This window comes from Scylla paramamosain, chromosome 8 (assembly GCF_035594125.1).
Source record: "Scylla paramamosain isolate STU-SP2022 chromosome 8, ASM3559412v1, whole genome shotgun sequence".
Taxonomy (NCBI): domain Eukaryota; kingdom Metazoa; phylum Arthropoda; class Malacostraca; order Decapoda; family Portunidae; genus Scylla; species Scylla paramamosain.
The window spans coordinates 15,043,803-15,061,347 of NC_087158.1; the positions used below are offsets into that span (position 1 = coordinate 15,043,803).

The 17,545-nt window shown below is 37.1% G+C and overlaps 2 protein-coding genes across 6 annotated transcripts in view; both read right to left on the minus strand.

Annotated features, from left to right (window-relative positions):
- On the minus strand, nt 1-2,867 carry LOC135102833 (clumping factor A-like). Its single transcript, XM_064008391.1, has 3 exons — nt 2,712-2,867; nt 1,927-2,121; nt 1-1,156 (listed from the first exon to the last, which is right to left on the minus strand). Exons 1-3 carry the CDS (start codon nt 2,714-2,716, stop codon nt 181-183), a joined length of 1,176 nt encoding a protein of 391 aa, XP_063864461.1. The 5' UTR covers nt 2,717-2,867; the 3' UTR covers nt 1-180.
- A 1,976-nt stretch (nt 2,868-4,843) lies between these two features.
- The window catches only part of LOC135102836 (guanine nucleotide exchange factor for Rab-3A-like), a 78,751-nt gene continuing 66,049 nt past the window's right edge, over nt 4,844-17,545 (minus strand). For 2 of the 5 annotated variants that reach the window (XM_064008397.1, XM_064008396.1), the window contains exons 4-9: nt 13,585-13,754; nt 13,000-13,214; nt 10,786-10,806; nt 9,763-9,865; nt 9,330-9,396; nt 4,844-8,940 (exon numbers count right to left, since the gene is read on the minus strand). In XM_064008397.1, the coding sequence (XP_063864467.1) occupies nt 8,873-8,940; nt 9,330-9,396; nt 9,763-9,865; nt 10,786-10,806; nt 13,000-13,214; nt 13,585-13,754 (644 nt within the window). In that variant the 3' untranslated portion in view covers nt 4,844-8,872. The remainder of the gene's footprint in view (nt 8,941-9,329; nt 9,397-9,762; nt 9,866-10,785; nt 10,807-12,999; nt 13,215-13,584; nt 13,755-17,545) is intronic. The other 3 variants (XM_064008398.1, XM_064008400.1, XM_064008399.1) reach the window with 3 other exon arrangements.

Sequence of the window (17,545 nt, forward strand, 5' to 3'; positions counted from 1 at the left end):
TTAAAGGTGTGTAAAAATATATTTCAATAAACTAAGTAGAAATGCTACAACTTTGGTCCATACACAATAATGATATAAAAATATGACCTGCCTTGTAGAAAATAGACTGCAAAACAACCACATGGTGTTTTACTAGCTTCCACTACTACTGCATATACCTTCCCTACATCATCAATAAAGTTAGTCATGATGATCATCAGCATCATCTAGGCTACTAGTAGTGTTGTGATGCTCAGCAGCAAGACCACCACCTTCCCCTTCAATGAAAATATCTTCTATGTCATCATCAGAATCCTCATCAGAATCACCTCCTGTGTCATAATCAGAATCATCATCATAGTCATCTACATCATCATAATCTAAATCATCTTCCATATCAAAATCAGTGTTATCAGAATCATCATTATCATCAGCACTAAAATCACCCATGTCATTACAAGGAGCGTTGGCTTCTAAGCTGTCACAAACATTATTGTCTCCCATCTCATCAGCAGCAGCATTGCCTTCCATGTCTTCAATAGGTACAGACATAGGAGGCAGGGCTCCACCTGAGACATGGTCATCTAGCATGAAGTGCTCAGGGGAAAGGGAAAGGGATGCTTCATAATCATCCTCGCTGGAAGTGGTGGTATCAACATCGTCATCAGAGGTGCTGGACTCCTCAGCATCGTACAAGACAGTGTTGGGATGGACGGCATCATCAGGAATGGACTTGTTGTCACGTGATACAGTGTTGAGTGAAGTGTTGGACACCTCAACACCAGGGTGGTCATCATCACTGGAGGAGGAACTGGACTCTTCACCCTCTGGTGCAGCACCAGGCTGGTCATCATCATCAGAAGAGGTGCTGGACTCCTCACCCTCTGGTGCAGCACCAGGATGATCATCATCATCAGAGGTGCTGGATTCCTCACCCTCTGACAACACTGCATCAGAAACATCACTATCATCAGAAGTGCTGGACTCCTTGGCATTACAAAACTCGGCCTTGGAGTGGCAATCTGAGTTTTTGTCATTATGGGTGGATGTGTCCTCTAAGAAAGCATCAGCATCCTCTGCTTGAGTGCTGGTGGGGAACACTCGCACATCATCTTCAGACCAGCCAGGTGTGTTGTTCCTTACTGTCCTTTCCTTTGGCGTGTTAGTGTGGCTGGATCTGAAAAGTGACAATGATGGACATGTGTCAGAAATAACGTCCTCATAATGATGCTTAACAGTGTTGGTCTTGTAAAGAGGCAATTTTTTTTTTTTTTTTTTTTTTTTTTTTTTGTAGGACACTGGCCAAGGGAAAAAAAAAAAAAAAAAAAAAAAAAAAAAAAAAAAAAAGCCTACTGAAATGCCAGTCCCATAAAAGGTTCAAAAGTTAAAAAAAAAAAAAAAAAAAAAAAAAAAAAAAAAAAACTGGTGAATGTATATATACTCGTATATATCAAGCATTACATTATTAAAGCCTATCTTGTGACTGTTAATGAGGATGCATTAAAGCTTTATCACCATTCAGCTTGAATTTCATGAATTATAAATAAGAGCAAAAGAAATTTTAATGATGTGACCAAAAATGGATGAACACGTCTGAGTTATATGAATAAACTATTTATAGCTATACTAATAGGTAAAATAACAGCATATTGGCATTCTGTAATGACACAGAAAGGGAAGTTTTATCTAAAGAAAAGTCATGGAGAAAGGATGTAACATAAGCTTATGAAATGCGGCATTAATAAAAAATATATAAATAAATAAATAAATAAATAAATAAATAAATAAATAAATAAATAAATAAAATTTGTTTAAAATAATGACCAATGAAATGATATACTGAAATGGAATCCCAAAAGAAACATCAAATTTCCTGTAAGCCACAACAACTGAAAAGTGGAAGTAGACACAATCAGGTAATTCCCCCCCCCCCCCACACACACTCACTCAGCACTATGCTTAGGTGATCTGCCCATGAAGCTCTTCAACCTGGTAGTGATGATGTTTGTGATGTCCCTGATCCTGGACCGAGCCTTGGTGTGTGGGGCCTGGGTCTGCTCCACCTCCTCCTCCTCCTCCTTCCTGCTGCCCACCATCGACAACACAGCCACCACCAGGAACACTGTTGTCACCTGCAGCAATCTGTCATGAACAACACTTCCTGATTAACAGAGAGAGAGAGAGAGAGAGAGAGAGAGAGAGAGAGAGAGAGAGAGAGAGAGAGAGAGAGAGTCTGCGGATGAGAACTGAAGAAATTGAAAAAGATACAACTACTTCCTAAACCCGCCGCCCCCCCCGCCCCCCAAAAAAAGTAAATAAAATAATAATAATAATAATAATAATAATAATAATAATAATAATAATAATAATAATAATAATAAAGAAATACATATAAAAATAATCAATAATAGACCGCAGCAGGGCAGGTGATCAATTAAGCCAGCCAAACCGCTAAGCCAGGCACTGCTTTCTTGTATATTTCAGTGTCCCATTTCCTTATACCATCTACAGGAAGTTAAGGGAATTTTCAAAGTTACTTTTGTAATTAGTGACGCTTACTCTTAACCATCAAAGGGAGGAAAATGAGAACTAGCCTAATTACTCCTATGGGCTTTAAAAGCCTAGCCCGAATAGAAAAGCACCTGTGTCTCTTACCAATTTCTGGCAAATTCCTTCATTCACCGGCAATATATTTCATGCACACCATTAACAAGATATGTCTCAATACTTACCTCATGGTGTCTGATTAGTACAATGACGGATGACCAGGATTTTGGCGGATAAATGTTATAATATACAGCTAATGGCGTCCCGTTGTGCGGCACTAAATTGAAGAGGTGACTTTGAGTGTCAAATGAAGATTTTTTTCCCTCTAGTTAAATACCTATTCTATGCTTTTAAATACAATAATGCGTTTGAAAAGAATATGTAATCAATATATACTGTAGAAGTAGTTAGCAGTTAATTTATATTTATTTGCTAACTAGTGCATGATAGATGTTCGTTTTGATAGTTATCTTTTTAATGATTATTTACTTTACATTTTTTTTTTTTCTATTTTTTCCCTATTTTTTTCACTTTTCTTAATTTCTTATTTATTTATTGGTCCCGAAATATCATGTTAGTTCAACTGTTCATTTATTCATCAATAATAATAATGATAATAATAATAATAATAATAATAATAATAATAATAATAATAATAATAATTATTATTATTATTATTATTATTATTATTATTATTATTATTATTATTATCATAATCATCATCAGTAACAGCAGCAAGAGCAGCACCAGCAGCAGTAGCAGCAGCATTTATATATCTCTCAATTTATTTAATTTTTAATTACCTACATGAATTCAGTTCGATTCAGATTCTTCTTTTATGCCTTCTAGGTAACGACCATAAGGTGACTAGATTTAATGGCGACATTGCTTCTGAGAGCTAATTAATATTGATATAATAATAATAATAATGATAATAATAATAATAATAATAATAATAATAATAATAATAATAATAATAATAATAATGATAATAATAATAAGGATCACCTGAAGATCCGCCACCCCAGCCGCACTCGGGGTGGCAGATCTTCAGGTGAGACAATCTGGGGTGGCGGATCTTCAGGTGATCCCATACTTTTAATGAAGTAAACTTTTTTCTGCATTTTTTATATCCACTCAGTTTTTTAATGCGTTCATGTTGTTAGGTTAGGTTAGGTTAGGTTAGGTTAGGCTAACCTATCCTAACCTAACCTAACCAAGTGGGAGAGTCTGGGGTGGCGGATCTTCAGGTGAGACAATCTGGGGTGGCGGATCTTCAGGTGATCCAATAATAATGATAATAATAATAATAATAATAATAATAATAATAATAATAATAATAATAATAATAACAACAACAACAACAAAAAGAAGAAGAAGAAGAAGAAGAAGAAGGAGGAGGAGGAGAAGGAGGGAAAAATATGTGTATGTTCAAATGATGGACGCAAGAGGCTATGGGAGTCTGGGAGAAGAAATGGTGGGATGGAGATGGACAGGATAGGAAAGGGAGAAGAGAGAAGAATGCAACATGATGGACTAAAGGGAGATGATACAGAAAGTGAGTCAGTCGTCATCACCATCACAACTGCGATCATCATCAAAGTTAAAATTAAGTGCCAGCATCATTATAATCTTTACTAACATAACCAACATAATTTCAGTCACCATCATCTTCATTACCACCACCACCACCACCACCATTAACAACCACTAACACTAACATCTTTATCATCACCATCTGTACTACCACCATCACCATTTTCACCACCACTACAAACACCATCACCAATATTACCTCCACCACAATCATTATCACCACCATGACCACTAACCACCATTATCATTACCACCATCATCACTAACACCATCATTCCAACACCACCACCACTAGCCCCACCACCACCATCACCGTCACTATCACCTCGTCTTGCATACACTAAGGCGAAGACAATAGTATAGTTTTTAAATTTCATTAAACTTGAAACAAAATACAGTAAAAGAAAATATATCAATAACAAAACACAGAAGCTATTACCAGCCACTACTTGTGTGATCTTATCTAATAGCATTTGTACAGGATTGAGTCAAAATTCATAATGTCCTGCCTTTTAAAGTTAATTTGTCATATTTATCTTTAACCCTATGAATACTTCTTGCACACTCCTTGGCTGACTGTTCTGTCAGGAAAACTATATTTCCTAACATCTTTCTGTGTGTGTGTGTGTGTGTGTGTGTGTGTGTGTACTACAACTATCAATCTTACTAACACACAAATACTTCACAAGTAAAGGATTAATAAAACAGAAGCTTATATATATAGATAGAGAGAGCTTTAGTAAATATATAGACACATACATAGTGATAAACATTTCAAAATGCACCCTTCCTCACAGACACAGACGTATGATATAAAAACAGTCTTGAGAGTACAACTGGTCTGGTCTGGGTGAGGTGTGGCAATGAGCAGCTCTGCCACACCCATGCTCTCTCGATGACCTGCAACCTGACCCAAGATCTCCCTCATGTGGTCACCTCCAAAGGGCAAGACGACACAACACAGCACAGTCACATTGGTCAGCTGCACAAAAAATATTCCTGAGGCATCTGAGGAGAATTGTTAATTTGTTAGGTTGGAAGTGATAGACAATTTTTTCCTTTAGTCATCTTTTGGATGATATGAGCATGTGGTTTGTGTTTTTATGCAGTGTTTGGATGATTTATTAATTTTTTTGTGCTCTTCTTCCTTTCTTTTGATATCTGGACAGTCAGATCTCTTTTATTTTTCTAGCTTTGTTTCAGTGTCTGAACTTTTTACTTCTTTCCTTAGAGAAGTGTTTTAATTTCCTTTCAGGTATTAAGTATTCTCCACACATGAACCAGTGTATGATACAAAACACAGCAGAATACATCTCAGCTACTCTCCAGAAAAGTGTAGTGGCAATAAAAATACATTTTTCTAATATCTTTTCTTCAAAATCAAACAAAAAAATAATGGAAGACAGTAATTGGCCAAGTAGTACATTTTTTATGAGCACAAGCTGATTCTATTTTTTTTTCTGGTACATAGGTGATGATGCTACCCCTTAGACCAGGCAAAATTAGACATTCCATTAGTTTAGAAGCAGCAGCACTTGTGGTCCCTTTCAATACAAAAAAAAAAAAAAAAAAAAAAAAAAAAACAGATCATGAAGTCCCTGCTTTGTTTGCAAACTACCATCCTCATGATAATGTTCCCCACCCCCAAGAATAAATAAGATAATGTGAGGCTCCAGGTTTCATCAATCAATCAATACCCAGATGTTGCTTGCTCATCAGGATGGTCATGATAAGGTTCTACAGGTCAGCAACCAACCAACCAACCAACCTCACAAAGATACAACTGGGAAACAGGGATGATTGTGACCACAGCAAGCCCAGATAACAGGGATCTATGTTGTCATTATATTAGAAATAACTGCAGTTTGGATAGTTGAGAAAATGTATCACTTGTTTTTGGAGCTAAAGATCACATATTGTGTAAGTAGTGTCCCACACCTGTCATTACCATACAGCTCATGAGATTACACCAACACACCTGATCAATGAGACTGTGCTGTGTAACACATTTTTCTCTACATCAATGATTATATATTTATGTTCCTTTTTTTGTTTGAGTCCTACACAGTTATAAAAAACTAATATACAAATATCAATATATCAATATACAGCTTCTATATAATGTTTACACCTTAACACATAGTAGTCCACTAATATACTGTACAGTCACAGCACTCACTCATGTGTCCCACCAGAAGCATCAAGCCTCTCAGGGATGACAACAACAAGAACAACAACAACAACAATCACACTCTCTAAATAATCTCTCTTGGCTGAGTAATTTCCAATTTCAATCATGCTAGCCTAAAAATCAGTAAACCCCCCAGTTATCCCCCAGCATTCAATGTCCGAGTGGGCTGAGTAGCTGGCACCACCAACCTTTCAGTGACAGTGATTGCAAGATCATAACCTTTGTTTTCACTACAGGTACTACTTTTTAATATTTTCTTGAACTTCTGCAAGCATCTGTTTCAATGTTTCAATTACATTTTTTTAAGTAGATGGGAATGGATACTTCAGAGCTGGTTTATCTTCAACTTTTACAAACTGGAAGCCATAATACATGCAGTATGACTGTATTCTGAGCATCAATATGATTTACTTAAAGTTTAATTAACAGAAAACATGCATTATATCATTTCCTGAAAGAATAATACTTTAAACAGCATGTCCTCATATAAAATAAGGTACTAAAATCTTGACTTGGAAAATATGTTGTATTTTTCCCTTTTATTTAACTGCTCAATAACCTTATTTTTTTTTTAGCAACACACACACAAAATGTATCTATCTAATTGATTACAAAACTGTATTTCCAATTTAGTCACAGGCTGCAGTTTATCACCCCTCTCCAGGTTGGTGAGTCCAGCTATTCAGGTTTTGTTTTAATGAGTTTCTCACACACACTTCTTGCTTCCTGCTGCTGTGGAGTTGAGTACAGTCACTCGCATAGTCTGCTTTTCTGAACAGTATTTCAGGAGGTGCAGGAGCCTGTCACCTTAACACAGTAACTGGGAAAGTATCACAGGAGTAACACCCAATGCAATTTCTGAATGAATTGCACATTGCAAAATAAAAATCTTCTCCTCCCACGATCAGATCTAAGTCCTTTTTTCACTTATATTAATAGTATCAAAATACACTTGCCATTCTTCCTTCTCACTTGTAACTCAAGATTCCTTCATACACATGCAGGAAATGCTCATAAATATTGCAAGGAAAAAGCAAAACATCACTACAATGTCTCACAGCAACTGGCTAAAACCTCACACATGCTCCTCCTATCCTCTGCAGCATCTGTACTTTTAACAATGTGATGGTCTGACCCTCCAGTCCTCCACTATCCATCACCTGACCTCAACGGACCATCCAAACAGCTCTCCCACACAGGGTGAGTCCTGAGTCAACAGATCATGCATTTCTTCCATAAAAAACACCAGTACAATCATGGTGTGTATTATATCTCACAATCATGAGTGTTGAGGTATGTGAAGCAATCATGGCAAGACAAATCACGCATTATATTATACTATATGTGCAATGATTTTTTAAAATTTTCAAATAATCATTCATAAAATAAAATGTGTACAATGAAATTTTCATAAAATATTCTTTCCACATTAGTTTCTCATACACTGAGTGCTGGTGTCACATAAATTTCCTGTGTTTTTTTTGGCTACATGTTACAATGGGAAGATATGATGAATGGGAAGGTTGGGTTACTGCAGTGTCAGAGGTGTATCATCATCATCAATGCTGTACACCAATGAGCAATACAATTATCATAATAAATGGCATAGTTGTGACTCAATGACTCTGGATCAAGCATATTTATAAATGAGTTACAATTACACACCCTGTAACCCAGTATCAGCTGGGGAAGGGAGTAACAAATGGTGTTGCATTCCTGCTGTGATCAGCTTCACTCTCTCAACTCCCACACAACTAACACTTCATGGGTCCACTGAGGTCATATAAGAGGGCAGTCACTATATAAAAATATACACAATGACAAACACACAATGATGCACTCCTGGGAACTGCATCTTCAATAAATATCATCCAAAAAGGGATGATGTAATGCCTTAAAAAAATAATCCAAAAAGCATAAAGCTCTTTCATAGGCAACTTTATCTCCATGAGAGATTCATGCTGAGTTACTGAGTCAATATTTGGTTTCTGACTCACATTGAGCTTGTGACCTTCAGTGCCCAAAACATGGTGGGTCGTGAGTGAGAGTCACCAGAGTGTGGCGCAGCATCTGGCTGCCACCCTCCCTCATCCCCCATCAGTATGTACAACACAGGGACAACAGGACCCACTCAGATACATATGACATCTTTAGTGATTTTTTAGTGGTTCTCTTGTTTTCCCAAAATGTGGCAAATGTCAAGAGAATGTCACTGAGAACTCAAGTAGTGGCAAGAGCTGAAGCACCACACAAAGTCCATTGTTATGAAACACGACGAGGACATCAAGTTGAATTGACTATTGATTTTTTCTTGTGGTGTACTCAATCTCAATCCTTCATGGCATCATAGGATTTCATCAGTGACCAGTTAGCTTCTACACTAAAAAATAAATACATCTTTGTTCCACATGCATTGCTTTCATCACATCTTTATTTTTCAGTCCCACTTTCTTGATTCCAACTTCCTTCTAGTGGACAAGGGATCAGTGACGAGGGATCAACAGCTTGTCAGGTCACTTCTGTTAACAAGTCCTGCTTCCTGACTAACTCTGGCTCCTCTCAGAATCCCAAGCGTGCCAGAGCCATCTGTCGGCGCAGCTTCACAATCTCCCAGTAAACATCATGCACTGTGGACAAAAAAGACAATCTCAGTGCTTGTTGTAAAAATGCATTTGTTCACTCCTTATTCTGTGTGTGAGAGACAAAAGCTTGCTAAGGTCTAAAAACCTCCATACAATCTGGTACTGATGTGAAAAACTTATTGTTATGTCCAGAAGCCATGTTGCCTCTGTTAATAACTGCTATCAAATGCTGTCAAGAAACATGTTCCTACTCACTGTGGGGAAAAAAAGCCCCTTAAGAACTTACATACTTATAACTACCACTACCACTATTACTACACTACTACTATTACTGTTGTTACTACTACTATGTACTAATGGTACAACTAATATAATTATGGACAAGCAAGTGATGTTTTATGTATAGAAACTTTTGGAACAGTTAACACACTCACCAGAGCTCTTGACTAGACCCAGCTTGATGTATCTTAGGTAGTTCAGGAAATCACAAATTGCAATAATCTGAAAAACAATAAATGAATAAACAACATGATTAAAATCAAATTTAATCTCTCCATAGGCAGAAACCAAAATGGCTTAAGCATGGCCCTGATTACTTGTTCTTTCTTGCACAACTGTAACATCTTAAAAAGAAATGAAACTAGAAAATATAACAAAACAAAAGCTACAGAGATTATAAAATCTAAAAATAATAATAAAATATAATAAAATAATAATAAATAAATTAATAATAATAAATAAATAAATAAAATAAAATAAATTAATTAATTAAGTAATGATAAAAAAATAAATAAAATAAAAACAAATAAATAAATAAAATAAAAGGGATTAATAGAGCAGTGATGACAGAGTGGAGGAGTTACTCACCCTATTTCTGGCCAGCTGGGAAATGTAGTACCAAGTCTCGTCAGATTCACTAAGTCGGAAGCGGTACTTGCAGAACCGAGGCACATCCAGCAGCACACACTTCCTGCAAGGCGAGGAGACAAGCCGTGTCACATGGGCACAGACACATGCTTGCATACATTTTACTACTGGTGCTTTCTTTGTGACTTGTATCAATTTGAAAGATCTGACCCTGTGAGCTCCTGGAGTATGCTAGATGATCCTGTATATATTAGCAATTTCAGTAACTTTATCATACTGTATTTAAGGAACTATGTATCTTATGCACCATTGTTCATGGAAAATGCAATACAGGATTACTTTTAAACACATCATCAACCATTACAGAGCTATGAATCTAACTGTGTATATATATATATATATATATATATATATATATATATATATATATATATATATATATATATATATATATATATATATATATATATATATATATATATATATATATATATATATATATATATTATACTGTAGTCAAAATGCCTATTATTTCAAACATGGTACTGAATGTTTTATAAAGGAATCAAGCAAAGGGATAAAGAGCATTGTGGTAATGCAAGGCAAGCATCAATCAAGCGTAATATTGAAGTAAGTCAGAATGCAATTTATACAGCTATTCTTGATGAGGAATCATTATAAATTACTATAAACTTTAAAAGTTCATGCATAGAGGGATGAACAAATGTTGCATACATCAAGTGGCATATCTCAATTTGGTACAAGGCAATAATGTGGTAATCATAAAGGAGTCAAAACTAAAACTATAAAAGTAAAAATTCAAATGGAATAACATTAATAAATTATTTATATTTAAAAATAAACACAAGGTATAATTAATGGATGTGGTGGAGTCATATTAGCAATGTTTGGGAGCTGCAGTCACTGGTGCATTCCAGCTCCCAGGCAACATTTACCACTGAAGGGTCAAAGGATGGCAGGGGCAGTTAAACAAGCTAAGGAATACAGTGAATAGAATATAACCTGGTTTCATCAGGGTCAACTCTGAAAAGGAGATCAAAATGGATCTCAGTGATCACACCACAACTTGATGCAGTATATACACATAAAATACATAAATTAATATAGATATTTTGAGTTACCCAGCTCAATGATTCCTTCCCAAACTTTACACTGAATTATTCATGACAAAGCCAAAGTTTCAAACAGCATAAGAAACATTTAGTTTGGACAATTTTATATTAACTGATATTTAAAACATTATCATAACTAAACTGTTCAAAGTTGCTATATTATTCTTACTTCTCTTGCAACACCTCAATACTCTTGGCTGCCACTCACTGAACACCCTGTCATGTCAAGGACCACAAAGACCAATACAAGATCACTGGTCATTTCCTGCCTCATAATATACTTAGCTGGACAATTGCTGCCACTCTATATCACCACACACGTAGTAAAGCATGTTTACATGAGCAAAAGTTTTATCCACAGTGGCATAATTTGCACAGCTGTGGTAGGGAGCACAGTGCATGGCCACACACTGCCACCAGTTGAGAAGAATGCTGCCACCATATTATCCGCTTGTTGGAAAAGATAACTATAAGGGATGGGAGGATGGGGCTAGGAGGCACCTTTTCTGTATCTTTGTTCTTAAAAGGAGACAAGAAGTGTCGTCCTGTCTCAGCTACCCGCCTTTAAGGGGAATGCTGCCCTGGCATATAGAAAGATACATGACTGAAAGTAAATTGATCATGCAAGGCTGTGCATGCATGATGGGTAAGGCACCCCATGTGAATACTTGTCCAGCAGCACAAAGCAATCTGTCCCTGTGTGGTCTCTAATCTGTTGGCCTAGACTGACTTCGAAATTACAGAGGGACTTTCAAAAGGGTGTGAAGACCATGACAAAAGGATCTATATACACCAGTGTCCAGTGTGTCAGGCCATGTCACTTCGGCAAGTATTATTATTTACAGAGACCATATCCTGCAGTCTTTAAAAAGTTCCTACATGAGATACCTAAATCTGTTTCTACAGTTGGACCTAAAACCATTTGTGGAGGGATACAAATTTTCATGGGCATATCAAGATAATGAATGAAGACAGACTGCCATGAGGGAACAGCAGGGAGGATACTGGAATGAAAGGTAAGGGGAAGTGAGGTGTGGCACAAATGAGAGTTGTGTGTGGTTAGGGCATCCAGGGAACAATCTTGCCACAGCCATCCCTTGTGTGTGGGGCTTCACCAGGGAGGGGCAAGCTACCAAAGATGATGACAATGACTACATATTTTCATTCCTGTGTTTAGTATGGCTTCAGATCTCATTAATCACAAAACATTTATCACCTCCATATATGAAAATCTGTGTATGAACAAATCTCTGTACACTTTCCTAAAGTATTAATGTAAAGGTAATAGCAAATCACAATTTTTACTTGATTCTCACCTGATTCACATAAGAACATAACAAAATAAGGGAAGCTGCAAGAAGCCATCAGGCCTACACATGGCAGTCCCTATACAAAACAAACCTACCTATTTCCACCTATCATACCCGTCTGCAAATTCATCTATACTTCTTTTACAGCTTCTTAATGACTCAGCACTAACAACTTGATTACTGAGTCCTTTTTCAGAATCTAATTTCACTGTAAATACAAACTTTTCTGTCACTAGTTGGGAAGTATCTCAAGGAAAGGATGTGTTACAATAAGTGTGTCTACATAATTATGAAGGATGACTTGTATAGGCATCAGAAGCACCACAGATAAAGGAGATGGGATGTGCTGCAGCCAGTGAGCTGGGATGCCACTGTGCCTCCCTCACATAGTGTCTAGGGATTGCTGGTACTGGAGTGTCAGCCTCTCAAAACAGTAGCCAGTTTGTGTAAGGTTCCTCTCAGGCTCGATGTGTCAACTAGGTGTTTTAAGTTTGCTTGCTTGCTCACCAGCTTCCTCAGTGCACTGGTCTGAGTGACAGCCTGCCACAATCACTCTTTGCAGTACTGTACTACATCTTGGTATTAATCAACACAGTAATAGACTTTATAATACCTCCCTATCCCCTAGAAAATGCAAGTTAGTAAACCTTCACCCAGTGAGCAAGGATGAGCAAAGTGGTAGGTAATATCTTGGCCACAACCGAAACAGATAAACAAAACAAAGAAACTAAGATGATAAATCATAGTAAAGAAAGGAAACTTGAAGACTGTAGGCATGCAGGCCACTCACTCACCTTGGACAGCTACTCTTCTGCCGTGGGTTGACCTCCTCAATGAAGACGGAGTTGTCCTCGATGGCTCGCTGGACGCGGTGGGCCAGCACAGTGTTGGGGAAGGCCAGGCACAAGTCAATGTCCTCCTCGTATATCCTCTGCATGAAGGGGTTGGACCTCTCCAGTGTGGGATTCTGCTTCCAGGCAATGAATTCCTTGTGGACCACTGGATCAACCTGAGGCAGAACCATTCTGTTATCTCTCTCTCTCTCTCTCTCTTTTGCTCTGTAAGCAATTTCTGTTTACTTCTTTCTTAGGCATGTGATATTATTTGAGAATACTAAGCAGGACTCTAACAGAAGATGATATGCACATAACAAATTTAAAAATCAAGTTATGTGTTCTATGCATACTTGTACTATTAAGTAATTGCAATTTTAATTGTTTATTAAATAGATACAGATACTAAAGCATGGAAAGGAAAGCAGGAAAAGAAGAACCAGAACAAGAACAGGAAAAAGGAGACCAAATAAATGATTGAAAGAATGACTGACTAAATGACTCACAAACTGAAGGATTGACTGATTAACTGGCTCACTGACTCACTGACTGACTGACCTCCCAGCACTCTGGGTCGAGGGGGAACTGTGCAAGCCCGGCCGCATCATTTATTCTGCTCTCCTTGAGTGGTGAGCTCGGGGGTGTTGTGTCCCTGCCGTACTTGAGGTCAAAATCTGAGGGGGACTTCCTGTGGCCTCGTTGGAAGATCTTCTTACCTGTAATTGCAAACATTCATTAGTAGATGAACAATGAAGGAAATATGGGTGAGGTTGGAAGTCCCATACACTGCCATACTCACTTCAACTGTGTTTTGCATTTCTTCAATTCCAGGTCCTCTGATCTAATGACAATCTCCTTACAAAATCCGACACTTAGTATACTCTAAGCAAATCAGAAGGTTTAAAATTGAAGGAAAATGCTATATACTGATGAAATACAATGGAAATGAGTGAGGTATAAGACTGATTATAAAAAGGGTGCAGGAAAGAAAACCAGGACTCAGAAACACATGAATTAGTTGTATAAATAAAAATCAGAGGGAAAAGATCTTAAATGAGGATAATATTTTAATAGAAATAAAAGAAGGAAGCTAGGAGAGTCAAGTGATCCAACACAAAATTGGGAGAAAAAGTTGAAGGCAAAGAATAAATTACTTGGTGAACACAACTCTTCTGGGAATATCTAATGACCTACAATGGCAAGAGTTAAGGAAGTCTGACATAAGCATATTATTAATGGAACACCTGCTTCCCTGTAATAGCAGACTTTCTTTTCTGAATGAATGTGTGTATACATGTATAATTTCTCTTTTCTTTTCACACAGATGGTGTTATGAATACAGCTCTACTTCTGCCAATATTAGTCCACTGAATGTATGGGAAGCAAACAAATGATGCCTTATGAGAAAATATTGTAGTAAAAGTTATAAAGAAGCTTAATCAACATTGTAATTTCATTTAATACCCTTATTTTCTCTTGGATATTGACAAAGATTAATCAACACCACAATTTCATATTACATCCTTATTTTTCTTGATTGTTAAAAGGAAGACAACTGTATGTATGAATGCATGAAGGCATAAGGCAGATGAATATAAAGTGAAACTAAATCTACATAGGTTGTAAATCTTTACTGCCACTCTTCCATAACAAGATGAAAGACCTCAGGAAGATTTATAACATACAGGATGTCCCCTAACATTCCACAACAAATGATGTGGCAACAGGAAGATTCTGGTGACAGGTGAACAGATTGCCCTGCTTGTCTTACTGGAGGAAAGTGAGAGGGAAAGACAATGGAAAAGAGAGACAATGGTGATGAAAATGATAAAGGTATGATTGCATGAACATACTTGTAACTCACAAACATAAGAGGACACAAGAGAAAGGGAAGATGTTTAAACAGTATCAAAACAGAAGTCCTTCTTCCTATATTGAAACATAAGTACCTGAAACAGACTAGAAGAAGAGGTGATAGAGGGAAGTAATATATATATACGAACCAAAGAAAAACTACCTACACACACACACACACACACACACACACACACACACACACACACACAAGTAACAGGGTAATAGTAAAGATGAGAGCAATGATGTAATAAAAAAGACTTTCACCAACTGAAGAAAGATGAAATGTGTGTGTGCGTGTGTGTGTGTGTGTGTGTGTGTGTGTGTGTGTGTGTGTGTGTGTGTGTGTGTGTGTGTGTGTGTGTGTGTGTGTGTGTGTGTGTGTGTGACATACAGAGGAAGTACAAAGATGACAGTCATGCTAGTAATTAAATGACAGTGGCATGGGAATTTTCACATGCAGAAGTGAGGGAGTCCAGTAATAATAATAATAATAATAATAATAATAATAATAATAATAATAATAATAATAATAATAATAATAATCAGGAGGAGGAGGAGGAGGAGGAGGAGGAGGAGGAGGAGGAGGAGGAGGAGGAGGAGGAGGAGGAGGAGGAGGAGGAGGAGAAGAAGAAGAAGAAGAAGAAGAAGAAGAAGAAGAAGAAGAAGAAGAAGAAGAAGAAGAAGAAGAAGAAGAAAAAGAAAAAGAAAAAGAAGAACAAGAACAAGAACAAGAACAAGAACAAGAAAAAATAATGATAACAACAATTCTCACACTATACTGTCAAATTCAGTCACCCAAGAGCAGCAGGTGATGGAGAAAAACCACAAAGGGGAAAGCTACATGGAACTCAGTGGCAGAAGTTCAGGTAATTAATATTCATCTAGGAACAATGAGAAAGTCTTGCCAGTGTATGTGACAGAATGTAGGCTTTGTGTGTGAGAAGGTACAGGGGTAAGAGATACTAGTGGAAGGCTGGCAAGTTCATAAATCTACTGACAATGAGTCTTCCTCATAAATGACATGGATGTTAAATGTAGTACTGTATCTGTATGGTTCATCTGTGAGATCTGTGAGAAGTGAGAGGCTTTGTGGTGGAGAAACTTGCACTATTAAAGATGATGATGCCAAGAGGAGGAAGCAGGTAGAAGTGAATGTGCAACACCATTGACTGATGGTATGGTAAGTTAGTTAACCCTTTCACTGCCATTTGGTATATCTTCCCTTAATCTTTAATCACTCTGAGATAATTCTTTGAGTTCTAGTCATCCCCAAACATTATGCTGGCTAGAAACTGCAAAATCTTTTCTTTTTATTCCCTTCTTTCTTGTAGATGCTTTAAGTGTTGTGAACTGTTGCATATTGCAGTGAGAGGCTGAGGGGAAGACTTTTGGTAAGGTAAGTAAGAGGCTGAGGGGAGACTTTGGACTGTGAGCTCCAAGAAGAGACAAGGACAGCCGTGTTAAGCAGAGAGGATAAGGAAGTGACTGGAGTGAAATCTTTAATGTGTGTTGAAGAGGAAGGTAGGCTGGTAGTGTGTCAAGGGAAGAGCAAAGAAATTATGGGATGAGGTTTTGAAGGAGGACACAGAAAATCTTGACAGACAGGTAACAATAATGATGTATGTAATGATGAGGTAATTTGACAAGCTGATGCAAGGTGACAAGAGTTGACCTGTGGCACAAAACTAGAATGATGAGGATGATGATAATTAAATGATTGTCTACTATGCAAATACTTAAAATTTCTAGGCAATATACCAAGTTACCAACAATTTCTGCCACCAGTCTCAAGAAGCACTTCCACCAGTAGCAGCAGCAGCCCCAGCACACTACAGTCTATCATGAACAGGTAATACACAGGTTGCTTGAGGCATTATTAAAGGTGGTGATGCACTTGCCTGCTTGCTTGCTCTCAGCCTCACAGGAGGCTACAAGGCACACACTTACCACACACTTATCAGGAATGTTAAATGCTACTCAGTGCCACAAGAATTGTTGTGACTGGTGATTATGTGAGCTGTACCTACATAAATATAGGCCATGTATAGTATCAGTAAGTCATGTAAATAAATAAATAATGATAAGAAGCTGATTCAGAAAAAATACAGATTTGATTTGTGGTTCTGTGAGATGTACCTACATAATAAAGGCCCCAGTATATGTAGGTAGTGTTAGTAAGTAATGTAAATAAATTAATAATAATAATATGATACTGATTCCAGAAAAAGAAATACAGATTTGATTTGTAGTTATATGAGCTGTATCTACACACCTAATAAGGGGTCAAATATAGTATCAGTAAGTAATATAAATAAATAAATAAATAAATAATAATAATAATAATATGATACTGATTCTGAGAAAAAAAATACAGATTCTCATATGCTGATTGACTAATTGGTTGGCTGCCTGAGACTGACTAACTAAATACCTTACTGAATGCCAAATGCTGCTCAATGTCACGAGTATTGTTGTATTTGTAGGTATGTGAGGTGCACCTATGTAAGATCCCAATATAGTGAGTAAGGCAGTGTAAGTGTTTAGCCTTTTGACTCATGACTACAAGTGAGTTTTTGAGTGACAAGTGATAGGAATTCAATCAGTTTCTACCTTGAATTACCTGTTTACATAAGTTGTGGCTGTGCTAACT